Below are 27099 nucleotides of genomic sequence, written 5' to 3'. Positions count from 1 at the left end.
CTGTTGCTGCAGCCCGCCCAGGGTGGGGGCAGCCTGCCCTGCCATTGTGCCTCCTCACTCCCCATGCCACCACCAGAGTGTGGGGTGGCTTCTCGGGGGACCACAGGATGAGTAGCCTCCAGGCCTCGGCACTGCCAGTTCACCTGCGCCACGTGCCTTGCGGCTCCGCACTGTATGAGATCTGTGTCCCAGAGCTTGAATTGAACTATCCCATGTTTATGCAAATTCATCCCTGGCAAATCCAGCTCCCCAAAAGAAAAGAAGATGAGTTTAAGGTCTTCTCCTCCCAGTGGGGCCGGCTTGGGTGCCGGAGGAATTGAGGGTGCCTTCATCACCTTCCCCAGGCAGGGCAAGCTTTTTAAGTGGCATCTGGAGCCAGGTTTGGTTTCTGAGCTCTGCTATCCCCATCTGCAGAGCCAGCACGTTACTGCAGCAGCAGCCAGCCCGCCGGCTTCGGGCTCACCCCAGCAGTAAAAGAGGCCTGATGAATACACAGCAAAAAATATATTCGTATGCATACATCTATTTCTGCAAGGGCCTACAAAAGCGACGGCTTAAAAACCACGGGTGAGCTCTGCTTTTTCGTATTAGTGAGGTTTAATGAAGGTGTTTCCATGGTTTAAACTTAGAGCTGGGCCAAATACACCTCTCATTGGAGCGTCGGACAGCCAAATTTGTCTCCGTGCTGGAGGGGATATGTGGACCTGGCTATGTGATGTTCCCATATATGCAGGGTGGTTTGGAGACTTGGTTCATGTGCTCCCCCTTCCCAGGGCTGGTGCCCACTCTCCCCGTCTTCCTGCTGCTCTGTTTGTCACAGCTCTTTGGCAAGACCTCAGACTTGTTGACAAGCACTGAAGTCCACGGCAGCATGAAAACCATTTAAGCACTAAGCCCCCTTGGCTTTAGCGAGATGGCTGTGTGGCGCAGGATCTTAGTGCAGCCCCTGGCAGGAGGCAGAGGGAAGGAGAAATGAATAAATCCTCCGGCAGGGCCAATTTCACCTGACCTGACGCTGCTCCTCCTGGAATTAAAACAGGCGACTCCCCAAGTGCCTGTCCAGAGCGGTGGGCTGCTTGGCACTATGCCAACACCCCTGCCCACTGACTCTCCAGCCACCAAGCTGGGAGCAGCCATGAAATCTGGGTCTGGTCCATGATAAGAAAAACCCGTAGCTTCAGAGTCATCCTCTCCAGCAGAACAACTGTTGGGCGAGTGAAGCCCCCTCTGTGCAAGTCCCCAGCCCTGCAGCGCACCTGGGTACCTTGCCCTAGCTAGGAGCCCCCAGTGACAGGGCATCTGTGTGCAGGGGGCTCACGGGGTCTTGAGTGTAGTTTTTTTTGCCACCAACAGTGTGGAGCCAGCAGCAAAACCTCCTGGGCAGCTGCAGAGCCTCAGCAAGCCTTCTGGAGCAGTGCTGCCCTCCTCGGCACCACAGCCCCCGCCTGGCCATCCCCACCCAGCAGCAGGACATCCTGCACCACCGTGGCGAAGGGGAACCGGGCAAGAGGGCGGAAAGCTGACACATCCCCCAGCCACACGTCTGTCAGAAGAGGACAGAGCAGTGGCCTTGCTGCAGGACCCTGTTTAACCTTCTCAGGCTTGTTTGCCAGAGGAAAGCTTAGCAGGAGGAGATATTGTAGATAGAGGGATTGGTGGGTCCAGAGATGCAGGGGACAGCAGCAGCCTTAGATTTTATCTGTGTCTCTGCACGGCCAGACGACCTTGGAATCCCAATCAACAGTTGTTAATAAAACACAGGGGAGAAGCACAAGGAGTTAAAGGCAGAGCAAGCTTCAGGGCTCTGGGCCCTCACAGCTGAGGGCACTGGATGCTGCCACTGTTTAGTCCAATACCACCCACAGCATGTAAGCTTACTGGCTTCCTTTTCCTTACCCACTGGAAAAGCTGCTTTTGGACAGTAATGGGAACAGAGGGAATTCTGAAAGGTCTGGAACCCCCCACCAGATCCCTGTCAGCTCTGTTGGCTCCTGGGTGCCTGGGTTCCTGTGCTATACCCCCCTAAAGGGCTGGGGCTGAGCCCAGCGCAGGGGCAGGTGGGAAGAGGCTGAAGGTAGCTGTGGAGGTGGGAGTAGGAGCTTCCCAGTTCTTCCTGTCACTCCTGGTCTCTCTTGGCAATGTTCAGCCCTCTGGGTTACTCTTCTGTGTGCTCCTTACCCCCATGTGTGGTCTGGATTTGCTGGACCAGTTACTTCACCACTTTTTACCCATGTCACTGGGAGCTCCTTGTCCTTGTAAGGAGCTGGGGAAGGAGACACGGCAGGCCCAGGGTTGGGAAGGGAAGGGAAGGGAGAGCTGGTTTTGGCCATCACTGGAGAGAGCAAGCAAGTGCTCAAAGTGTTGGGACCTCATCCCAGAGCCACTGCTGCCACCCCCCTGCACCCTGTCTCCTCCCCACCTCGGGCTGTGCAGAAATCTGGTCGTTACACAACCCAGCCTTTCAGTCCCAGCCATTACAATGACAAGGGTGATAAGAGATTCTTATCACAGTGCTCAGAATCGATTTGAAGCTGAGCCCCTTCCCCACACTCCTCCTCCTCCTCCTCCTCCTCGAAGCTACTGGAGCAGCAGTTGGCACTGCAGAGGGACTGGGCAGCAGGGCTTGTTGGAGAGCAAAGATGACAATTTGGGGTTCAGATCTCTCCAGAGATAAGTCCCTCCAGCCCTGCAGCTTCAGGCATATCCTCCCACTGGAGACAGGGCACAGGGTGGGAGACATGACACTTGGGCTCCTTCCTGCTACCTGTCTGCTGGGAGATCCGCTCCCTGTCCCCAGGCTGCAGGAGGGGCAATGCAGCTCTGCATCCCTGGAGGGCACTGTGAACCTCCATGCAGGGCGACCTGGGCAAAGAGCTATGGCTTCCCGGCTGAGGCAAGAGCTTGTCCTCTTTGTGCTTGATGGGAAGAAAGGACAAGGCCCTGCTGACCCCACAAGAGAGACGGGGAGCAGCCTGCAGTCCTGGATGCCAAGCCTGGGGCTCACTGCACCCTTGTTTTACTCCAGCCCTCCAAAGAGCTGCAACTTTCTGCAGCTCAGTGTGCCCTGCCTCCGCTCTGACCTCCTCTGGGCCCTGCTCACCCACCCAATGCTTGATGGGGACAGATCCTGCCCTCTCACATGTGCCTGATGGGGACAGTGCTCAGGGACGTGGCACTTCCCGCTGGCAGAGCAAGGGGCTCCCAGGCTGGAGTGGGGTGTCTGTGAGCCCTGGTCACAGCACAACAGCCAGCATCCCCCCGGGTGTCGCTGCAAGCTGCTGTCCCCCCTCCTGCCAGGAGGCTGTCTGGGTGTCACTCATGAGGAAGCAGAGACTGCACACAAGTTTCAGTGAGGTTAGGGCTTATTTACCACAGCTGCCCAGTCTCTCAATCTCTCCCTACAAGCCATCACCTCTACCATTTACCAAAGCTCAGCTCCTCACACCAGCCTCAAAACACAGCCAGGTCCCTCCTCAGAGACCAACACCAGCCCAGGCTTCCACCTTACAGTTTCCCCCTTCTCAGCCCTGGGATGTCCAGCGGGATGCTGCGTGCCAGGGAGGGAAGGCAGAGGACCTGGCAGCTCAGCTGCCTGCACGGAGGCTGCCCTGGGCAGTTGGCACTGCAGCTCCCCCATTCTTTAAGGGTGCCTTGGCTCAAATTCATGCACCCACGCTTTGCAGCACACCTGCAGAGGCAGAGCAGGACCTCAGCCACTGGTCAGGAAACTGAGGCACGGGTGGATTATGGGCTTGCACGGCCACGCAGCAGAGCTGCTGAGAGGACCGAGACATCTTGGCCTGAAGCTGCCTGAGGACCTTCAGCCCCTTTAGCAGCTTTGAAGCCCCAGCAGCTCTGGCTGAGCAGATGTTGCAAGTCCTCCCTTTCCTCCCAGCACCGTCTCTGGGAAAAGCAGAAGCACAAGGCGGTGGCAGGGGAAGCATCCGAACAATCAGGGCTTGTGCGGAGATGAAGAAAGGCCCTTCTTGTCGACGGGTGCAGTTGGGGTGAGCCTGGGGGCATCGCAGGGTGGCACCCCAGGTACCCCAGCTGTGCTGACTCTCCAGGCCAACAGAGAGGGTGCTGTTGTGGGCCCGGCACAGGGTGTTACCGCCTGCCTTGGTTAGCAGGGATGCTCTCTCTTTGTGCCTGCTGGTTTCTGCTCTGCTGACCCGCTTTGCTCCCTCCGCTGGCGCCATCCATCAGCTCTGGCAGCCCCGTCAATTCCAGGGCTCTGCAATGCCATTCCCCAGGGGAAAAAGCACTTTTTTCTTAAGGGAAAGGAGAAGTATTTTCCCTCCCAGCAAGCCGCTAGGCTTCCTTCCTCCTCTTCTCTGACACATCGAATGCTCGACACAGCCCAGGGACAGGGGCACAGCATGTACCTGGTCTTTTCATTCAGCCCAGCCCCAGCCTCTCTGCTGGCTGCTCAGGGCCAGAAGGGCTGCGCTACCTGCAGCGTCACCGGGGCAGATGTGCAGCGTCCCCGGGGCAGATGTGCTCCAGCACCCTGCCCGCCCCCGGGCCCTTGCTATTGCAGGTCCCCGGCAGGCGGTGGCAGCCTGACCCGCAGCCGCAGGTCCCCCAGCCAGGTCCGTGCCAGGCTGGCAGGAGCTGGGGGAAACCAGCCTGGCAGTGGGCAGACCCCCCGGCCCTTTGCACGGCGCCTTGGCTGCAGCAGCAGCAGCTCGGGGAAGGCGTTATTGCATATGTCCCGTGTCCTGCTCGCCAGCCTGGCAGGTGGTGGTGGGGACAAGCCAGGGATGCCGGGGCAGCTGCCAGCAGGGTCAGGCTTGGGAGGACGGCACCGCTGCCAGGATGAGGATGGGGCAGGGTGTGTTCACACCTCTGTCCATGAAAGCCCTTCTCCAGGAGACCGTGGATTTGAAGCATGCGCTGGCCGGGTGAAACCTCCAGCAATGCCCATGCCTGAGTGCTCGCCATGAGGCTGAAGCACTGGAGACTGCCTATAGGTGAGTGGTAGGAAAAAGCAGGATCCTGAGAGCCGCCTTCATCCCTTCCTCCTTGCCTCCCTGGGCCACGGTCAGCCCTGCAGTGCTGGTCGTTACCCCAGCTCTCCCTTGCCCCAGCTCCTTGTCCCGAGGTCCAGATGTGGGGCAGGGACCTGACCGTTATCAGGGCTTTCTACCTCTGCCCCGGCAATCCCACCTCAGCAGCAGAAACATCTGCCTCACCTCTTCAGTCAATACTTAGCTCTTAATAGTCCTGACAATTCACAGAAAAACAGGGGCATTAAATGTTAGTTATATCTGTTTGGATTCAAAAAATTTTATTACTTGAGTTAATTATAGCTGGAGTCATAAAAAGGTGCAGAGCAAGAGGTGCTGCTGCTCTATGGGGTGAGTGGGGCTGAGCACCCCCGGCCACCCTGAGCCGTCGATGGGGCAAGGATGGAGGGATGTACTGGCCACGAGTGCGGCCACCTGCCCAGCACACGGCCAGCCCCTGCCCCTCGGGAAGCGGCCGCCGTGGTAAAGGGCTGCGCCGGGGCCGTGCCAGTGGGGCTGCAGAGCCAGCGGTGGGGTCTTGGGGCACACGGCAGGTACTCGCTTAGCTGTTGCGCTGGCGGGACCTGGCCTGCCCCAGCCTGTGGGCTTCTAATTTACTGCTTTCCTTTTACCGTAAAACTGAAAGGGGAAGGTGCACCCTTTAATCACTGCCTCCGGGGCCCCGCCTGAAACCACACAGAGACGGAGCGAAGGCTAGGAGTTAATGCTCCTTCCGACACCTTTTTATGATTCATGGGCCTGACCTTGAGCCATAAACCGCTCAACCTCCCCACCACACTGGCAGTATTTACAGCCTGCAGGGGCCACTGCGTGCAGCCACCGATGCAGATCCGCAGCCCAGGCCCTGCACGCCAGCCCAGGTACACAGCTGGGGCTGCAACAGGTAGGCAGCCAGGGATGCGCAGGCTGGGATGGCTGCGCAGCTGGCGGTGCCCACGCTGGTGGGCAGCTGTGGATGGATCCTAATGCAGCAGACGGAGGTGGAGATGCACGCGGTGCGCTAACGAATCCTTGTTTATGCACACAGAGGCGTGCATAGGTAAATGTGCTGAGATGCCCTCACCGGGTAGCACCTGCAGATATACGTAACAAGCGCATTTGCGTGCAGGGAGGTGTGCGCCCACACGCCCGCTGGCTGGGTGTTTGCACCCAAACACTGGACTGTGGTGGGGAGCTCTCCACTGGCTGCAGCAGGGCACAGGGACAAGCACTGTGGCCACGGGCATGGCCCCACGGGGAAGGGGCCAGGCTGAGCTGGCACATCCCAGCTCCCCAGCATCCTGCAGTGCAGGTCCCACTCCCCAGCAGGAGCAAAGGCTGCTGACACATGAACCACCTTGGCCACACTGTGGAGGCAGGTCCTGGCATCAGGGCCCATTCCGCTGAATCCCACCGGCCAGGCAGCCCCAGATCTTGCTCCACAGGTAAGACCCATGAAAGCCTACACTGGTCCAAATTGGATCAGGGTGATGTCTACTGCTGAAAGCAAAGGGTTCTCTGGGTGGGCTCAGACCCGCCAGCTCCTTGCTCTATGCCTCAGTTTCCCCACCGCCGCAGCAAGAAAAATAATCCTGACCCATCATGTTTGCATGGAGTCAGGAGGCCGAGCTTGTTAATGTTTGCCGAGTGGGTTTGGCTCCTGTGATAGAACAAGCCAGAAATGTGAAGGTCATTATTATTAGTAGGATTAAAACAGTTTAACCCAGAGTGAGGGGGCACAGGTGAATATAGCAGCTGCGCCATGCTCAGTAACAAATTGCACATACATGTAACCTCAAAATAGCAACACATGCCACGATTATGGCTCACTTTAGAAACGTTGGGCAGAACTAGAGGGTTGCCAGAGAGCCTTCTAACATTTCCACCCCAAAAATGCCCTCCCTGAGGGCAGAAGGGACTGAGGTAGGCTGTTCCCAGAGACATCCAGAGCCTGTACCAGCTGTCAGTGCCCACTCAGCACATGCACAAATTTCCCAGAACAGGTCCATGTGCATCACTTGCCAGCACAGAGGTCCTCACACAACAGCTTGCCTAGTCCTCACCAGGACCTTCTCCACTGCCCCCATCGGGGGACTACAGCATTGGGCAACTTATCTGGAACAAAAATGTCCCTCTTTTTTTTTTTTTAAGTTTACAGGTTGTTGAATTTTTTTCTTTCCTCCTTACAAAACAAAAGAGGGAAAAAACATCCTTATCTCAGAAAGCAGAGTTCAGGAAAAAGCTACTGGTCTTTTGGACTCAGTGAGTCCCCATTGGTAGCCTCGCTTGTCACGGAGAATTTATCAGCCAAACACATTGCTGGTATAATGCACCATATAACTAGTGCATAAACAAACTTCAGCATGATAAATGCCCTGCTTTGAAGCCATAAAGTTATTAGCTAGTGGCTGTTAGCTACTGCTTAGCGTGGGACATGCTCCTTCCATTAACCCCTGGATGCCCCACCGGTGCTCAGAAGCCTGGGGTGATCTCTGGAGGGCACCTCCATGCAGTGGGAAAGCATGGAGGGATCTGGTGGGCAGAGATACTTCTGCCGGCACATATCTGTGCACTTTGTACCCACTGTGAGGACTGCAGGAGGGAAATGCTTGTTGGGAATGGGGCTCTGAGGGCTGGCAGCCCCTTGCTGTCCTATTTGAGACTTTCAGCAGCTCCTCTGCCCCCTCAAGAGGCAAACGCAGCGGGGAGCAGGGCCAGGGCAGTCACATACATAGGCACAGCTCAGACCCTCCTGGGTTGTACCTGTTTCAGAGATGGGCTGAGACAGGGCTGGAGGAGAGCAGCACCCAGGTGACCTCCTTTAGGTGACGTGCTGCTGAGGACTCTGAAGCAAAAGCCTTAAATTTTTCTGCAGCAGCCAGGCAGGGAGCTCCAGTGAGGTGCTCAGAGCTGCCTCTGCTGCCTGCAGCACATGGCTGCCTGCAGTTCCTGATGAGCACAGCCTCACTGGAGGCTACAAGATGCTGGAGAAGCACAGCTGTATCCCAGAGCCAGCATTGCTGGCCGTGAGCTGCTAACCAGCATCAGCAGAGCCAGCAGCCATCCTGCCCACACCAGATCTGGGGAGCACCCAGGCCACCTCCTGCCTCCATCCCACACTCAGGTGGGACAGAGGCAGGGAGCTGGGCATGCTGGGGATGGCCACAGGTCTCTGGTGCTCAGCCCAAGGTGCTGATGGGGTTACACAGCAGCACGGACACTTCTTGGCCACACAGCCCGGAGCCCCAGAGCCACAGTGGGAGATGCTGGCGGCCGGGGGCTAACTCCCATCCCTCTCCCAGTAAAACCACCCCTGCAAGGAGGCAGGAGATGTCTCAGCAGGGCCAGCTGGGGGGCAGCGGGACTGGAGGCTGCCTCAGCGCCTGTTCTTCATTAAAAGCCCAGTGTTGAAGAAACTCGTAATTAGAGCCCTGAGTATTAATTAATCTCCATGACCCTCCTCTCATTCTCCTTCCTCTGCTCTCACAGCTCAGGAGGTCAGCCTGGATTATTAACATGTGCAAGCAAAGGATGGCAAGCTCACCGAGAGGGCTGGCAGATCCTGGGCCATGTCCCTGTGTTCAGAGCAGCCAAAGGTGCCCTGTCTCTCCCCGCCAGCATGGCATCCCTTCCCTGCCTCTCTGTCTCATGGCTGGGCTCGGTTGGGGACATGTCTCTCTCACTCGGGCACACTCAGCACGCTGGGGACAGCACTTCAATGAGCTGGAACATCCCAGAACGAGCAGAGCTAATTTTATGCTAACTCTGCCTGCACAAGCACTTGCGGAGAGGCTGCATCCCAGAGGCTGAGTTGAGTCTCACTGGAGACAACCTTGCCCATGGAGACCTCCCAGCATGATGGAGTGCAGAGCAGCAAGCCCAGCTGAAACCAGCACCAAAAGGCCTTTGAGCACCCCATCTCTGCTCATCCAGATCTTGCCTGGGTCTTAAGAGCCTCAGCACTAAGAAGACAACCGTGGGGCATGGACACAGGCCCTGGGAAGGCCACTCTCTCCGGCAAGACACTGCCCAGGCGCAACCTGAGGACCAATGTACTGCAAAGAGCTGCCATGGAGCAAGAAAAAAAGATATCAAATAAATCCAAACTTTTCTGACTCCCTGGTAATCACCAACTGATTCCCTCATCTGATTTTTTTTCCCCTTTTCTGCTGCAGCAATAAAAAGGGGAAAATCAACATCCAAATGATCTTGTTTATGGCGACTAAATAAGCTGCATGTGCTTAATCCGTTAGAGTTTAATGAATTTACGACTTGCTTTGGAATTTGACAAGGGCTGTAAAAGAGTAATTAACATTTATCAGTGTGTTTTTTACACACCCTGCCCTCCTCCCGTCTCCCTTCCCTCCTCCTGCTGCCTGTCGCAAAGCAGCACTGGGTATCGGGGGGAATATAAAAGTGATCAATTAATTCTTAATAATCTCAGGGAAAGATTGTAGAGTTGCAGTATGAACTCAGGGAGTGTCAATAAATGTGCCAAAGGTTGGTCCCCCCCTTCCTGGTGCTGCTACAGAGGAATGTGGGCGGCCGGGGAGGGGACAGGGCTGCAGGACCAGCCCTGCACCCCTTTCCTTCTCTGTCACGCTCCACCGGCCTCCAGAGCAGCTTTCTGTCACTGACACAGTGGCCTCTGGGACCCTCACAGAGGGAGCGAGCCGGGGGCTGGTGGCAAGTGGGGTCCCCATCTAACGCAGCAGCAACGGCAATTTAGAAACGCAAGCCCAGTCGCTACTTGTGCCAGCCAACAGCTCTGTCCTGGTAGACCTGAACCTGTTGATGACCCTAAATTCTCACCACCATGATCGGGGGGCAGCCAAACATCTGCTTAGATGGAGACCGCAGGCAACAGCACTGGCACCTGCACCACCCCCGCTGTCACCCTGCTGTCACTTGGCACAGGCGGTCACCACTGTTTCAGCTCTGTTAGACATGATGGGATGTCAGTGCTGACCTCCGAGACAAACGAGGGGGGCTCATGTCTGCCTTGTGCCTGGCTCTCCCAGGCACTCAGCTGCCATGGAGCAGGGCTGCAATTTGGGGGCTGCAAGGGGACGAGCCCAGCCTCCCTTGCCACCAGTTCCAGGGCCGGCTGAATGTGACCTAAGGATCCCGGGGCATTTCTCCTCTTGGATCCCAGCATGCCCTGCCCTGGGCCACCTCCCCAGCAGCCCTGGGGAGCAAAACCAGAAGAAGCCACAGCCATCACCTTCCTGGTAGGTAGGACATGTCCCCTAATCTGTGACCACAGCACCCTGCCCTCAGCAGTGGCCTTTGCAGGCATGTGTGTGACCGGGGCGCAGGGAAGCCTGCAGGTCTGGGCATCTGTGGAGGAAGAGAGGGGTCAGTGCTCTGGGGGGGCAGCAGGCTCCATGGAGGAGACAGAGAAGCATCTGGGCTCAGCTGTGGGGCAGAGGGTCCTGGAGACCCACAAACAAAAGCTCAGGATGATAAATCCTCAGAGGTTTGAGACTGTCCGGGGATCTGCTCTGGACAGAAACAAATTCTCCCTGTCGAACATAATGGCCCAGAAATAAGAAATGAGGCAGGGACGGAGAGGGCTGGACCCCAGGGGTCTGGAAAATCTCCTCCCAGCCCCACACCAAGCACTGGTGGGGGTGGGAGGTGGAGGCAGCGATACCCTCCCAGCAGGCTGGGACCCCTGCGCTGGGCACAGACCCGCCAGCTGAATGGGGCAGACTTGGGATTTCTTGCCAGGTGGGAGATATTCAAGCCAGCCCGAAGCACGATGAATGCAGGATAGGCAGGGAAGAGAGTGGAAAGCAATGGTACGGACTGGCCTTCACTCTACCTGAACTAGGGTTTGAGGGCAGCTGGCCGGCACGGGCTGCGGGGTCAGGCAGGGAGCAGAGCCCGGTCGGAGCGGGGCTGAGCCCCCATGCAGGGCGAGGAGGTGAGGAAGAGGGGCTGCAGCAGAGGCACTCTGCGTGGCCATATTATGGGCAAGTGCCAGCTCCCTGCAGCCTCCGAGTGAGGGTCTCCAGCCTTGGGCAGGCTTGTGGTGCTGGTGGCCGCACAAGAGTCTGCCTGTCCTGCACACATGCATCTCGGAGGGAGAAACGGAGGCACGGGGAGGGATTTCAGGCCACCAGGACTACTCCCAGCACACCAACATCTGCTCTGCTCAGCAGGCAGCAGGTCTGGGTCTTCACCGCAGAGTGGCGGAGCAACATGCGTAGCCAAGGGTCCCAAAATCACTCAGGGATGACTCGCTGCCCTGCCTGGTGCTCAGAGTGCTGTGCTCCTGCAGTGCTTTCTGCATTGCCATCCAGGCTCCACCACAGACGCCCTGCATGACCTCAGGATCTCTCCTCTGCTGCGGAGGAGAGGATGCTGCAGGGCGGGCAGGGGGCAGAGCGGGGGCTGTGCTCCCCCCTGCCTGTGCTGGCTCAGCCATCCCTGCGTCAGCCTGTCTAAACAGCACCTCCTCCTGCAGAGACCTCGTGCTGGGGGTCGGCAGCTCAGCGGCTCTGGGATTTGTCAGGGTATCATTGGAGTTATCAAACAGCAGCTTGGACCAGGCATCCCAAAGGGTTGGGTCAGCCAGACCCAACATCACCCAGCTGCCAGGAAAACAGCTCTGGGGCTGAGGACATGGATGGGACTCAGGTGTCTTTGGGCTGGTTCTCCCTGGCCACTGACACTCTGACTCACACCAGGCACGTGGCTTCACCTCCGTGTGTGGCTGGAACCCCCTCGCCTTGCCCCGGCGTGTGGGAACACTTGTTAGTGAAGGAGCAAGGCTGTGATGGGACGATGCTTGGCCAACGCCTGCTGCTTTGCAATGGCACTAATGGATCAGAGACAGCACAGCCATGCCCCCGCCTCGCTCCGCTCGGGTGCTGCTAACAATCGTAACAAAGAGCATTTATCCAGCTGCATTCCAAGTTTCTCCCTTTTTCCATTTCCCTTTCTTGTCGCTCAGGTGTGACAATTTTAATACCCATAAATGATAAGGTGGATGGCAACCATAACGGTACGTACAGCCCTGTGTCAGCTTTTCTCCATCTGCAGGAGACCCTGGGTCACACTTCAGATGGCAGAAGGTTTAGAAGGAGTTAACAGGAGACTCCCAGGTCCCCTAAGCATCTTGCCCAGGGTCTTAAGCCCATAAGCAGTGGCGCTAAAGATGATTTTAAGCCATGATTATAAGAAATCTATTGATCTTTTGGACTCTATAATGACAGATTAACCGTTTTAATAAAACACCTATTAATCATGCATTAACCCTTCTCTGCTATTTGTACATTGAATACCAAACTGACAAGGGCATTGGGATTTCTAGGAGGCTTTTTGGAGGGGGAGGGAGGGGAGGTTTCTTTAGGTAACAACAACAACAAGAAGAAAATAATGCAAACTTACAGAGGGGGAGAGTTAAAATCATACGATGAGTGGCAGTTGCAGACGCCTGGGGCCCTCTTTGGTTGTCGCTTCTATCTGGCAATCAATTGACAAGAAATTGAGATTATGAAACATTATGCCTGTGATCAAAGGAGGCGGGCATCCTTCCCCCATCCGAGGCCGAATCTCCACTCCCCCATGGAAACCAGTGTCAGCGAACATCAGTGATGTGGCCTTTGGCAGGTACCAGACAATGCCGACACAAATTTTAGCATGAACATGTCCACCAGCCCCACGGGTCTTTATGGCAAACTGAGCAAGGACGCAACATCCTAAAGGTGTATCTCACCGGAGCACCTAGGTGTCTATGCTTTTCGTTTTGAGAGACTTGCCTCTGAAAGTCAATCATCCGGAGAGGCAGAGGAAAAAGAAGGGGAAATGAGGAAAGCAACCCCCCCACCAGCTCAGGCCGGCTGGGAATGGGCACAGGCTGCTCACCCCCTTTCCCTTCCCACTCTTGAAACCCACAGCATCAGTGTGGGATGGTGGCATGGGCTGGCTCGTGGACCCGGACGGGCACAGCCCCGGGGCCTCTTGTGTAAGCGCTGGGGAGGGGGCAGGCACTGCTTCCTCCTGCCCCGGCCGTTGCAGCCTCAGAAACCACCAAGTCCCTGGTGCGTTAGGAACTGCCTGGAGGCTGGAGCTTCCTGCAGGTGTCCCACACTCATGAATCACACCTTGTCAGGGCTCGGGGTGCCCAACGGCTGGGTGACCACCGAGATGCCTGGGGAGCCCTGCCCTGGGATGCACTGGCCTCCCCACCACACCATCCCGGCCAGGTGAGGGTTAAGCAGGCATTAATCACACTGTTTGAGAGACGTTTCAAAGCCTCTTCCAAATATTATAAAAAATGTCTTTAATCATCTAATAGCGCGAACTCTGCTCATGATGGATGGAGAGAAGTCGCCTCTTTCCTCCTGATCCTAACAGATGAGGCTGAAGAGCTGCTGCTCCAAGGGCGGGGGGGAAAGTTGGGGAGGGGGCTGGGGGAAGAGAAGGACATTTCTCAACCTCCCACCAGAGCAGTTATAAATATGAGGTCATACAGCAAGAGATGATAACGCATTAAGGGCTCTTGAGATATTAGTCTGTCAGCCTCGTTAGACACAGCCTATTTGGGGCTGACTGCATAATTAGAGGCTGGGGTACCCATAACTCATTGGTGTTTATATGGTAGGAAGGGGCTACGCTCACCATCACCCTCAGCACTCTGAGAAGTCATCTTCAGCAGGGCATCAAACCCCACTCCCCGCTGCAAAAATAACCCTCCTCTCCCTGGGAACAATTGTTCCCTCTCCCCATCTCCTGCCCTTCCTGCAGCCCTGAGCCCACAGCATGGTCAGTGCACCCACCCTCACCTCTCCCTTCCCCTGCAGGTGGGGGACAGGGTTACGGCTTGGCCAAGCTGCCCCAAAGTAGTGTGTGACCAAGCAGAGAAGTCCTGGCTCCCAGTGCCCTGCCCACTGGGATGGCTTGCTGGGAACAGCCCACGCTCTGCCCTGCGAGGGACTGCATCCCCTGAGCACCCCCAGGCAGCCTCCACAGCAGGTTTGGCCCTCCTGTGCCCTTCTGTCTTTCCAGGGAATAGCTCCAAGATGGGCTGGAAACACCTTGGGGAGGTGGGTATACTTGAATAAAGATCATCTTGGAGAAGCCTGAGCAGAAATGAGTCCAAGGAAAACAAGAACATCCAAGCACCCCAGGACAGCTTGTCACTTCTGCCCTGCTGTGAGCATCCCCCACTCCTGACATGCTGTCCCTGACATGCACCAGAGACCCCTTTCTAGCCCAGGGTGCTCCTTGCACAGGTCACCAAGAGACAGGGCAGACCCCCGCCCCCGAGCTGCTGCACGAAGCCTTCTGGGTGCTGCTGGTCTGCCCAGGGGCTGGGGGACACCGAGTGCTGGGCAGCCAGGGACCCCGTGCTTGGTGGGGAACCTGGTGAGGAGCTGGGCTTTCCATATCCCTGTCCCATCTGCTTTCTATTCTCAGTTCTGCCTAGGTGGTGGTGAGCACCGACACAGAAGGGCAGTTCCCAACCAACCCAGCTGAAAAATTGAACAAGTGAAACAGGGAAGGGGAGCGTTTCCCTTCTGCAACTGTGCAGAGCGAGGGCACTGCCAGACCAGCTCCTGCTCAAAAGGGAACAGAGGGGGAGCAGGGAGCAGGGGGAGGCAGGCAAAAGCTGAACCGAGCTCCATGCACCCAGCAGAGCCGGCTTTGCAGCCCGAGCCTTCCCAGCAGCACATCCCTGTCACTCCTCTTGCCCTATGGCAGGTGGGAAAATGAAGACACCAAGAAGGGCAGGGACATCAGCATGAGAAACAAGAGCCCTCACTGCCGGGACTGCCCTGACACTGCCAAAGTCCCCAGCATGGCCACCCAGTGCCTCATCCCCTCTCCCTGCTTGCCTGCCACAGCTGGGGAGGGGGCAAGGGGTCTGTGGAGGAGGGGGCAACCCCATGGCTTCCCAGGCTGAGGTAGGATAATGAATCCTGATGGGGGAAGTGACCTTTTCCAAATGCCACATGTCATTGGATTTTATATCACACCAGGACAATGTGCCATGGGTATTAAAATCGTTTTTCCAATAGAAGTGTGTGTGTGTATGTGTGTGTCAGAGAGATATGTGAGAAAAATAAAACTAAGATGTGAAAATTAGGCTGCCTCTAAACATGGCCTTTAGAAAAGACTTAGGGCCTCACAGAGCAGGACTGACAGAGAAGATCCATGCCCTTTGCTCCTGGGATCACGGATGATTTTGTCAAGGGAGTATGACTTTTCCAAGCTCCATGACAGAACTAGGGGAAAAATGCTCAGGAGTCCTGATCTCCATTTCTAAAGTCCTGCAAAGACTTTCACCTCTACAGTGACCCCTCTGCTGTGGAGGGACACTTCCAGGGCTGTTTGGCCCATAAGACATGTACAGATACGTATGGAGCACAGATCACCTCGCACGTGTGCTCCTGGACACCCATGGGTGTTAAGTCTGTGCTGTGCATGTGGAGAAAGTCCTACACAACAGCCAACATCAAGTTACTCAGCCTCACCCAGGCTTCAAAGCAGCCTGTATGCCTGTGGTCCAGCCCAGAGATGTGCATGGAGCATCCACTGAGTTATCCACAAACATGGGTACAGACACCCACCCATATATGCCAGGACACATTCCCATGTGAAAACACAATGTAAAAAGGAAGGCACTAGAAGCCAAATTCACTTGAACTCCAGCCTGTTCCCTCAATCTGCAGGGCAATTGTCCGGCTGAAATAACAACGCTGGGACAAAAAAAAAAAAAAAAAAAGGACAAGCTGTGTTTGTTTATTCAGCTTCTTTCTCCCCCTCTCCTCTCGACAATGCCCTGACACTGTGTCCTGCCGCACTGGAGCTGCAACCCCAATGGGCTAAATTTATCCCAGCTGGAGCCCTGTTTACAAGCCTTGTCCTGTTTACAGCATGGTCCATCCTGCTCAGGACCAGGCAGTGGCCATCCCCGGGGTGGACAGTCCATGCCTCACCTTCCTCAGTCTCTGCCATGCTCAGGCTGCCCATGTGGTCCCTGGAAGGATGCCCAACACCCTGCACTCTCCATGTGTTTGCACGCAGGGAAGCTTGTGGCCCCCTGCCCATCTGGGAGGTGATGGGGACATGTGGGTTTGCACAGGCTGCTGCTTGCCCAGCATGGCTCGGTGGTGGCCCAGGTGGCAAGAGCCCCCATCAGTGCTGGCTGGTGGCACACCTTCCCCCAGGAAAACATTGGCTGCAAGCTCAGCGCTGAGGGTGCAGCACATCCCATGAGAAACTGGCTGGGGACAGCCATGCTCCACCATGAAAGCATCAGTGGAGCTGCACGTTTCATCCAACCATGTGTGGGTGCTCTGCCCTCCATAGCTCACACTGCAGTGGGGGCCACAGGTTCAGGCTGTCACACACCCATCCCCGTCTCCCTGATGGGCTCACGTGGGCTGGGAGGACAGAGCTGGCAGAGGCTCAGCCCCCTCTTCCCAGTAACAAAACTGGACGTCACACCAGTGGCCTGAATGGTTGAGCCTGGCTGGGCCCGATGGGTTGATGGCATTGTGCATAGACATTAGAATGCTGGGGACGTGGTGGAGGGGTGCTCACTGCCAGCATCCTGCTTGCACTCTTCCTGCACTGATTCCCATCTCTGGGGGGATGCACCAGCCATGGTCTGCCAGGGAGCAATGGGGGCTCCCCCGGCCACCCCCCAGCACGGGTGTCCGCTGCAGTCACAGGCTGCCTCACCCGCAGGAGCTGCCTTCAGCGGGGCTCAGTTGGCAACATCCGGGCTCTTATTTGCTGTTTAATGAGTCCCAGCTAATGAATCAAAACGCATGAAAGCTTTTCATTAACCCTTTGGCTTGCCATCAGCATTGGACACTGCTTTGTGGAGCCTGGGAATCACAAGAGTGGTTTCAGGGGTGACCACAAATCCTCATCTACGAGCCTGTGTGCTACCTTGAGCCCTGCCACCCTTTCCCTGCCCGTGCCCGGTCCAAGTGGCTGCAGAGGAGGCACTAGCACCCTATGGATGTGAAATGAAGTAGCTGGTCCTGTGCTTCCTCAGACTCTCTTGTCAGGGCCAGCTAACAGACATTTGCCTTCATCCCTGGTGGCAGGGCCATTGCTCAGCAGTGGTGGATCCCTCTTTGCACCTGCTCGTGGCTGCATGTACTTAGACTTAATGAGTGAGCAACCTCCTGGCATGCTGACAATGCAGCCCTCTTCTGCATGGTCCAGGTGCAAACCACTGCCTGCTGTCACCTCGGGAAGCCTCCCGCTTGAAACCAAGAGCTCTGGATCACATCCCGTGGTAAGGCACACCTTGTGTGCCCATGGAGGGGAAAGGAGGATCTCACGGAGAGACCCTGACCTGGGTTCAGCTCCCACACAGTATGAGGGGCTCAAATCTCACTGCCTGACACTGCCTCTGTGCAAGAAAGGGTCCAAGGGCAGCTGAGTCTGTACCAAGGCTCCAGGTGCTGCACGAGATCCCTGACTGCAGGTGCAGGAGCAGAAAAGAGAGCTACCAAGGCTTCCCCATTGCTCAAGTTTTTTTGAGACAAGTAGATTGTCTAGAGTGATGCCCATGGTGGCACTGTCATGGTGCACCAGAGCAGCACCCATCTTCCAAATGTCTCCTCATCCCTCACTGCTCACACCTACCCCATTTCTTGCCTCTGGCCCAGTTTTGGGGTTGTTTGTACTTCAGGGTGGGGGGAAGCCTTTCTGCACCATGTGTCCCAGATTGCAGAAGCTTCAGGGCGAGCAGAAGAGGGGTTGTACACCCCAGCCCAGCTCCTTGTCCAGAGTTTTACAGACGGTCTGTGCATGACTGTGGGTGGGGGTGAATTTGAGTGTAAAGGCTTGTCTACATGAAGTACTGCTCCCGAGACCCCCCCATGCTCAGCATTTCTTATTCAAAAAATAATTGCCTCCTCAAGCTCACCAGATGCCCTTTCACTCTGAAATGCAAACAGAGCTTTTGGGGAAGATTTTGCCAGTTTGAAAATCACCTCCACCTTTCATTCACATTCACTTCCAAGCGCAGGCAGGACAATAAGGGAAGGGCTAATGGAGTGGCACATCTGCGCAGGAACATGTATGTGTGTGCTCCTCACACGTGCGGCTCCTCATCTCCGGAAGAAGATCGTCTCGTCAGGAAGTCACGGCCCTGATTACTTTGTCTTCCACGTTTAAGAACATCCCTAACTGCTCCTTGGATAGCTCAATTAGTAAAGTGAATATATTATATAAAGTCTAAAAGATTAAACTATCATAGGCAGCCCATAATTTCATGAAGAAGTCAGGGGAGCATATCCCTCTTATTAACTCTATAACAAATGTGATGAAAATGTTCAAATAGAATGTTAATGCAATGTTACGTGTAATTTTCCCAGGCGATTTTCTGCTGAAATATTTCTTTATTAATAGTAATTGAGGGTATAAATTATGAATGAGGCGATTTTCTCCTTTCACTGGGAAAGACGTACTAATGGCAATAATTCTTTATAATAATTTTTTGGGGGGAGAATGGGGAGGGAGCTGGGGTGAGGGGTTTAACGAAAAAAAAAATCTTTAAAGGGATTGCAAAATATATAGACTAGCAGTGCATGTTTTATTGCAGGGCGCTGTATTTTATATCCATGTGCTGGGCATCAGTCCTGCGCGGGTCTGTACTGCGTGTGCACTGCGAGGTTCAGGCCTTTGGTGAAGGCAATTTCCTTGCACCTTCTCTGTTCTGCACGTGCGTAAAGCCCTGCATCAAGCAAGGGGAGTATGAGAGCCCTGACACTGTGGGTCTGCAAATTCAGGGCTCCCCATTTCATTGTCTAAGGGAAAGGGGCAGTAACGACACGACGAGCTACAGGCACTTTTGGTTAGTAGGTGGGTACTCAAGGACAAGCAGGTTAGTGGTACGGGCTTTTGCCAATTTAATGCAGACTCTGACACCTTTCCGTGCCCCCATCACAACCAAAAGCACTTCTTTGTGCTTGTGTTAGGGATTTTGGGGGGTTGTTTTACCCACAATGCAGCCTGCTGATCCTGACCCCAAGCACCTCCATCCAGGGAAACACAGCAGAGAGTGGGGCTTGGTCCCAGATCTGCTGGACCTCACTCAGCCTTGCAGGGGAGTGGGTCTGGGGGCTACACTCGCTCCCAAATGCCACCCCTTTGTGGGACACAGCATGGGGACATGCACATGGCCAGCCTGGGGCCACACGCTCGCACACCATGGACAGGCAGCACCGAGCAGCACAGCTGCTCGTGGGGAAACAAAAAGTCCTTTTTGTGATGCCAGAATGAAAGAGGCATTTTACAAGGATTTCAGAGCTTGCTCTCCTTCAGGTTTGTATGTTTTTTTCGACAGACCAAATGACTTCAAAATTTTTCCACTCAATTAAAATAAAATGCTGGTTTGAGTGCAATTCTCAGCCCTTTCTTCCTGCACACATCTCTTTTCTCAAAGAAAGATAAAGGGGAAAGAAAAGATGGTACCCCTTAAATTTTCATTACACTTCAATCAGCTGAAAAAAACCCCTCTGAATGGTTTAAAATTTTTATACCAAAGAATCCACTTTCCCTTCTATTTTATTTAAAACTTTTCCCAGGGAGAAAACTTTTTGAACAAGCTCTAGTCTACAACCAGAAAGAAAATCCTCCTGCCCACAAGCCTTTGCCATACAAACAAAAAGCATCCCGATAGCTGCTTAAATTATCTAGAAGGCACCTTTGGTAATGGCTTGCACTGATGGTGGGCAGCACATACCGGTACCCAGCAAGCAGCAGAGATCTTGGACACCCATGTGCAGGGGTGCAGGTGTCCCTCGCGTGGGTGCAGGCGTGTTGGGGAGTGGGTGACTTGACTCTTCCCTGGCGGCAGCTCTTGTATCCCCCATTTCCACCAGAGATTTCCCCCTGCTCAGGCTGTCCCTGAGCTCTCCGCCAGGCTGGAAGAGGAGGCAGGGCTGGTCCTTCTGCCAGCAGCCGGGTTGTGCTGCTCCATCTCTCTCCTCCTCTGGAGGCACTGACCCCCAGGCCCTGCCCGTGGCTTACCCAGCACCGGCAGGCTGTGCGAGAGGCTGCAGACAAAATCAGCGTGATCCGTCACCAACCCTCCTCAAAATTAGGTTAATAATTTATGATGTTAAATGGGACAGTTAATAGCTGGGCCAGATGATTCCTCAGCTAATCTAGAGCACGGGCTGAGCTGCAACGAGTCCTCTGAGAGTTCATTACACTCCCCAGCCCTCGGCGCTAGTGCTTTTGGCTCTGCTGATACCTACAGGAGGCTGTGGCTGGTGCCGCTGGCAACACGCCTAAGACTTGCCCCTCATCAATTAAGAGAAATACGGAAATCGACAGGAAAATTAATTTCCAAAGAGACAATGCCTCTGACACCTGCACTGCCCTTGGAAAGCCAGGGGGTTATCTGGGAAGTCGCCTGCCTGGGGAGGAGGTTGTGTCTGTCTTCTTGCTGAGCGAGGTCAGGCTGCTTTCCTCGGGGCTGGGAGAGCAGGGAGGGGTGTAAGTGACTGAACAGAAGATGCTTTTGCTCCTGGATCAGCCTCAAGCAGGCTACTTACAGAGGGGTGCTCAGCCACATTTGGGAGGAGACATAGCACCCTCGCCTGCTGCTTAAAGCCCCCCCAGCATCCCCTCCCCAGCATGTGGCAGCTCCCTGGCAGCAAGGATTTACATCCTGACCATGCGCATTCCCAAAGAAAAATCTGAGGCAAAGGGTAAGGATGGGAAGGTCCAGCAGGTCCTTTCCATCATGGAAACAGAGCAGGGTCAGCTACCTCAGGGATGAGGCACTGCCAGAGTGCTGCTCCACGGGGCCAGCCCTCATCCCAGAGCATGGCAGCGGGTGGATCTTCAGCCACTTGCCTGTCTATCTATCAACCTCCCTAATTCTTGTCCCACTCTCTCACCAGCAGATCAGATCATGCCCAGCCACAGAAACCAAGTGTTGGACATAACAGCCCCCCTTCATCAAGACTGCATCCCCGCTCTGTGCCCTGAGCCCTCCCATCTCCCCAGCCCTTTCTGCTTCCTTCTGGGTCCCAGCAGCCTTCCCAGCCAGACACAGCGGGGAAATGCGAGGGATTACCAAGAATACATCTTGTCTGTGTGGTGGAAGCTTTCCATCCCTATCCATTGTAAGCAGATTGACTGAGGTTCACGGCACCTGGAGGCAACAAAGACCCTCTGGTACTGGCAGCGTGCGAGTCCCACTTTGCCCATGCTGCCTCACTTCTCTCTGCAAAGGCCTGATCCTGAAAGGCAGATTTTAAGTCCTTCGCTTTATTCCAGGGAGTCTGTAGTGACAAGTGCTCAGCCTTGCCGGACTGAACCTCAAGGCAGGATTTCTGCAGAAAGCTTGCTGTCTCTGCAACCACACTCAAGTGAAACAGAAAGTAGGCAGGGACCCACCTCACTGATCCCAACTGTATGTGGAAGCAGAAATCAGCGCCTTTGCTCTGGCATCTCACTGAGGGATGCTGCAAAGCAGTGCCAGCCTTAAGCAAACCTGTAAGAGGGTGCCACAGTCACTCTCCCCTCCAGAACAGCTAGTGTGATGGGTGCCCTGGAGTGTGCTCCTGACAGCCTTAATCCATTTTACAAATGGATAAACTAAGGCATACCAAGTCTGTGTGACCACCCCGATATCAGCAGCAATATCAGGTGAAGGGAGTAATTTCTCTATTAGCCTGAGGTTCCCAGTCCTGAGGTATCCATGCCCTGCCCTTAAGTGGGAGATTAAGACAGGCTCAATGGGCTAAAAAGTGACCGGCTGGGCTACAAGCGCAGGCTGCTGCAGCCAGATGTGCACTGATGACTCGTGCAGATGTTGGCCCTGCAGCACGTCTGGGCAGTAATTCCCCTTCTCCCTTCCACATTCCAGCTCTGCCAAATTCAAACCATGCACAGTGTGGGGGGATTACCTGCAATTACAGCTTTCACACATCGGGGCCAGTTTTGAGCGGCTGGGAAAAGGGGGGAGAGCAGCAAGACGTAAGGGCATCCATATGGTGGGCTTCTGCAGCCAGTCCCCCTGCCTGCATTAGAGGCAGCCAGTGCTGTCTCGATTCTCCGGCCTTCTCCCCTCCTCTGAAGCCCCCTGCCAGGTGGGAAGACCAGGAGGGACCTGTGGGAGCAGAGGGGAGCCCCAGCCCAGGGCCGGCAGCCGGGCCAGTTTTCTTTCCAGCTCTGCCCAAGTGTGTATGGGAGAAATGACAATTAGGGGGACAACAAATGAGGCTGCTGGCCCCTGGGGGGGGACATGTGCAGTAACTTGAGGCTGAAGCGGAAATAGCTCCAGTCGACCCACTTAGAAAATCATCATTACTGTAGAATTTATAGCTGACATGAGCTTGTCTGATAGATATGACTTTAAAGGCAGCCAAAGCCTCCATTTATAACAATGTGAGGGAAAGGGGGGTGGAGGGAGATGGGGCAGGTTTGAAGACCAAAGGGGCACCTGGGAAGGGCAAGGGGACCGTGTGAGTCCTGGCAGTCACAGTGAAGGAACGGTGGCTTCAGCTGGGAAAAGGTCTGGTGTGGCAGAGCGAGGGGGGTTGTGCCCCAAGGGAGGGGAGCAGCCTCATGCCATGAGTCTGCTGTCCCAGGCCCCTGAGACCACAGCATCCCCACGGCCACCACCAGCCACTCCTGCCTTTGGGGCTGACAAAGTGCCACCACCTGGGCGCAGGCTGGCCCTGGCCCTGGCACACGGGTGAGCCCTTCTGGATTCGGCACCAGCCAGCTGACGGTGGACACGGACACCATCACCCACTGAGGATGTGCTGCAGTATTCACCAGGGGTGTGCTTTTAATTAGATATGAAGGAGAAAGCAATTGCTGAGGCTGGGAAAGAAAAAAAGCAATGTCAGGTTTGGAGGACAAGCAGCAAATGCTTGCGAGGTTCAGAGTTTCTTTTTCCCTTAAGCTGAAGGACAGAAAATGACTCCTGGGAATGACGGGCCATTGCTGTACCCAGCCTCTTAGCCATCCTCCTTGCCTGTGCATCCCTCAGGGCTTTACAAAGAGCACAGTGCAATCACTCGGCAGCTTGTTGGGGAAGCACCGCATCCCAACAGCAAAGCCAGGAAAAAGACCCACTTGCCAGTTCCTTGGGCCAGGCTGTCTGTCACTGGCAAACCTTAAGCTATGATCAAACAGAAATGCGGCAAGTGTGCTGGCGGCCGGACCCTGGGGATGCCCAGCCTGGGTGGAGACACACTGCACATCCCAGCACGTCCCCATGCCGCGGTTCCCTACAGATACGTGAGGGAATACTGCACCCAGTGGCGAGCAAGCTGGAAATGAGCACGGAGGTATGGATGGGCTCTCTACCAAGGCGCTCGCCAAGGCTGCAGGGCAGCACTTCATGACATCCAGAGCAGGGAACAGCGCCCAGAGGGCACCCTGCCCAGGGACAGCATGGAGCCAGTCACTGGCGTCCCTGTCCTGGGCTTTTCTCCCCAATCTGGCTGTTCCCTGTCCTTTGGGGATGGCAGCGACTCCTCACCTGATTGAATTTCCAGGCCATCACTCGCTCTCCCCGCAGCTGCGAGGCACCATCGCCCTCCCGGCAACCCCACGCTCACCCCGTGGAAGGAGGGGCTAATTCAGTTAGCCCAGTGGCATTAGCTGCCATGAAGGATAACCCGCCAACAAGGGCCTGCGAGCCTGACACAATATTAAAGACCCCACTGCCCTCACTTGGGGCAGATTAAGCTGGGCTCATTGCTTTAATGCTGCACTCCTCAGCCGGGCTCCCTCCAAGGCTCTGCACCTTAACTGTATTACCCCAGCACCGATGTGCTTGACCTGCCAATATTGCTCCCACTGATAATTCACCTCCCAAGAAACTTTGCCTTTTTGACCTCCTGCCGGAGCAGGCTCTAACCCCACGGAGCAGGGCTACCCCTGCATCCCACCATCCACGGGGGCTGCCAGACACTGCCCTCTGCTCCCCGCTCACCTTCCCTCAGCACTGTCCCCTGCATCCCATCCCTCCGGAGGCCCCGAGGTGCCTTCTTCTGCCAAGCTCAGGCAACTTGCCTCTGCAAACAGGTCACTTTGATGATCCCAGGATCCCAATCATTATCAGTGACTGCACTGACACGCACAGTGAATGTGTGGTTCTGGGACAGGAGAATGTTACCTACAGCACCAAGGATGTGTGGGACATCCCAGCTCACTAACCTCATTTGGGTTACCAAGGCTCTCTCAGTAGCAACATGAAGTGATGCACAGAGGGAGCATCGGGTCCCTCCTGCTTGCAGGGATACAGATGTCTCATCTGACCCAGGGAAGCAATCAGGAAAAACACCCAAATAGCAGCCCAGGGTGAGCCTGGGCTCCAAGGGAAACTCAACAGAGCGGCGTGGGAGCAAGAAGCAGGGTCATCCGTCTGCTGCTGCCAAGCGCAGGCAGTGCCAACATCATCTTGGCCTGGCAGCAGCCACCACCTCCTCTCACCCACAGGCTGTCAGCAGCTGTCCTGTGCTCTACCCCTGCTTTATCCCCCGGCCTGTGACCGATCCAGGGAGCAGTCCCTGAGGTGCTGTCTGCTGGAGCTGCTGACTCACACAACCTTGCTTTTCATAGGAAACAGCAACACTGCAGAATCACTTCCCTGCTTGGTCAAAACCAGAGGGACGGTGTATCCTACAAGACTCCAGAATGAAATTTTCTGATATGGAAAAGTCACCTTTTCTGAGCAAAAAGTAACAGTTTGACTTACCCAACCTATTCAATGATTCCCTCCTCACCAAAAAAATCAAAATAAACTATCAGTCGATCATTTCTTATCAATGTATACATATATCTTAAGGGTGAGTGCCAAGAGGATGGAGCCAGGCTCTTTTCAGGGGTGCCCAGTGGCAGGACAAGGGGCAACGGGCACAAACTGCAACACAAGAAGTTCCATCTCAACAGGAGGAAAAAATTCTTTACTTTGAGGGTGATGGAGCACTGGAACGGGCTGCCCAGAGAGGCTGTGGAGTTTCCTTCTCTGGAGACATTCAAACCCCACCTCAATGTGATTCTGTGCAACCTGCTCTAGGTGAATCTGCTTTAGCAGGGGGTTGCCTCCTCAGAAAGGAGCAAGTACACAACAGTGAATGGTAATTCCAGCTGTAGACCTAGAACAAGGCATCTGCTCCCTTGCCTTTGTATGGGTCATATCTATACTAGCCTTGCACAGTTAGTGATTGGGTAGCGTATATGAAGTTGGGAAACCAGTTACATATGTTTACATAACTAATGTATATTAATTATAATGTGTATTAGCTATGTAAAGTAGCTCTTCCTGCAAAGCTTGTGCTGCCTATGAAGAGGTTGCACATTGTTCTTCTACGGACCAGGCACTGCACACAACAAACAAGCCTTCATTTCAGACACATTTTGCTTCCTTATTTTCTGATTCCACTGTTCAAAGGTGTGTTTCCTTTTTTTGAAGAAACAAAACTAGAAAAAGGAACAAACCTAAACTTCCACCCAGAACTCAGACCACAAGTCTTGATGTTTTTTCTTAATATTAAAAGGCTTGGTGAAGCTGTTTGATCTGCTGCTCCTGGCACAGGAAGCAGAGTGCCCACACGAAAGGGGTGTCGCAGAGCAGTTGTGAAGCCGTTTGGTTTGGCAGCTGTCGGGACAGAGGGGCTTTATTTTGGGCTTTGCATCAACCCAAAGCATCCTGTCACCCTGGGGAAAGCATAGCACCCTGCCCTCCTCTGAGCGCACAGGGACATCAGTAGGAGCAGGAATTTGCTACTGCCTTTTACCTGGGGCAGAAGGAGCTCTCACCATCACACTGTGAAACACCACCCAGCAAAATCTTGTGCAGTCTCACCTACTGAATTTGCTGGCTGGATCAGTGCTCCAGAAACTGTGCTTGTCCCTGGTGGTCAGCCCACAGCCTGGCCAGACTGGGACCTGTCCTAGCCTGATGCAACTGCCATGCTGAGCTAAACCAGAGGCAGAGAGTTTTCAAATATCACTGCTCACAAATTAAGCCTACAGACAGAGGCAGAGCTGGGACGTGTAGTTACACAGGAAAGACAAAGGCTTATTCCTTCTACCGTACTCCCGGAAAGGATCCCTTTGGCTGCTCACACATATATTGCTGACCAGGGAGTCAGTCCTGTTCCCACTTATGCCAGGCATGACATGGCTGAGGGCAGGGGACATCTGCACTGCTGGAAGCAGGAGCAGTCCCTGCCCTTGGTGTGCAGCCATACGGGTCGGAAACAAGGAAGGGTGTATGGCTTTTACAAGCCTTTCTTTAAAAAGGTAGACAGTGTCAGGGTAGACTCAGACCCCAAATTTAGGCTTGGGAAAAGCAACAGGAACCATTCCCTATTTTGAATTTAGCATGCTTGGGAGGCAAACGGAAAATGGTTGATGTGAACACTTTTTCCTAAGAGTTTATTTGTCTAAGTGCAACACCTCAGCACTGAGGCAGCTGCCCTGCCACAGGACCTGAGCTAACCTCACACTGCCGTGCCTGTCCCCAGCTCCAGCACCATCCCTGTGCCATGCTCCTCTGCAGATGGGCAGCACCTGTGGGCACTGGCAGCCGACTGGCATCCCCTCTGCTTTTCCACCCACCGGTCCAGAAAGTAACATCTGCACAAAGGAGAGCCACTCATCCCATCGTGGGGACAGGGAGCACCTACAGCACCACCTGGCAGGTGACATGGGACACCGGGCCTTCTGCTTCTCACCCTTCTGACGTGACCCCTCCTGTTAGGGAGAGATTTAAGGTGCTTTTATATCTCCCTGCTGTAAATGGCCTCATAAAAGTGACAGAAAGACGTTCATATGGATGCTTGTTAAAATTTTATTACTAATCACCACCAAAGTTAGCTGCTATATTTAACCCAGGCTGGGGGAAAGAGGGGAGGGGGCACTGCCTGGGCAGAATGGAGAAATCAAGATCAGAAAGCAAAGGGAGGACAGGGTGACGAGTGGCCCTGATGCAGCTCAGCGGTACAGGCAGGGGGCCTGCTGCAGCAATTGCAAGCAAAAGCCCTGGAGCCTTCAGCCTTGTCAGCAGCAGCCACAACCCTTTTACAAGCCCTAACCCAAGAGCAGGGCGAGCTTGTCGTGGAACACAAGG

General features: G+C 54.8%; 1 protein-coding gene across 11 annotated transcripts in view; it reads right to left on the bottom strand.

Moving 5' to 3' along the window:
- Positions 1-27099, bottom strand: part of RNF220 (ring finger protein 220) — a 232774-nt gene that overhangs the window by 125859 nt on the left and 79816 nt on the right. For 9 of the 11 annotated variants that reach the window (XM_055725233.1, XM_055725232.1, XM_055725228.1 and 6 more), the window contains one exon: positions 12408-12482. The exons of the other annotated variants lie outside the window; for them this stretch is intronic. In XM_055725233.1, the coding sequence (XP_055581208.1) occupies positions 12408-12482 (75 nt within the window). The remainder of the gene's footprint in view (positions 1-12407; positions 12483-27099) is intronic. 11 annotated transcript variants of the gene reach the window in all.

This window comes from Falco cherrug, chromosome 12, assembly GCF_023634085.1.
Source record: "Falco cherrug isolate bFalChe1 chromosome 12, bFalChe1.pri, whole genome shotgun sequence".
Classification (NCBI taxonomy): domain Eukaryota; kingdom Metazoa; phylum Chordata; class Aves; order Falconiformes; family Falconidae; genus Falco; species Falco cherrug.
The sequence above is the reverse complement of the archived record's forward strand: the minus strand, read 5'-3'. Positions and strand labels throughout refer to the sequence as shown.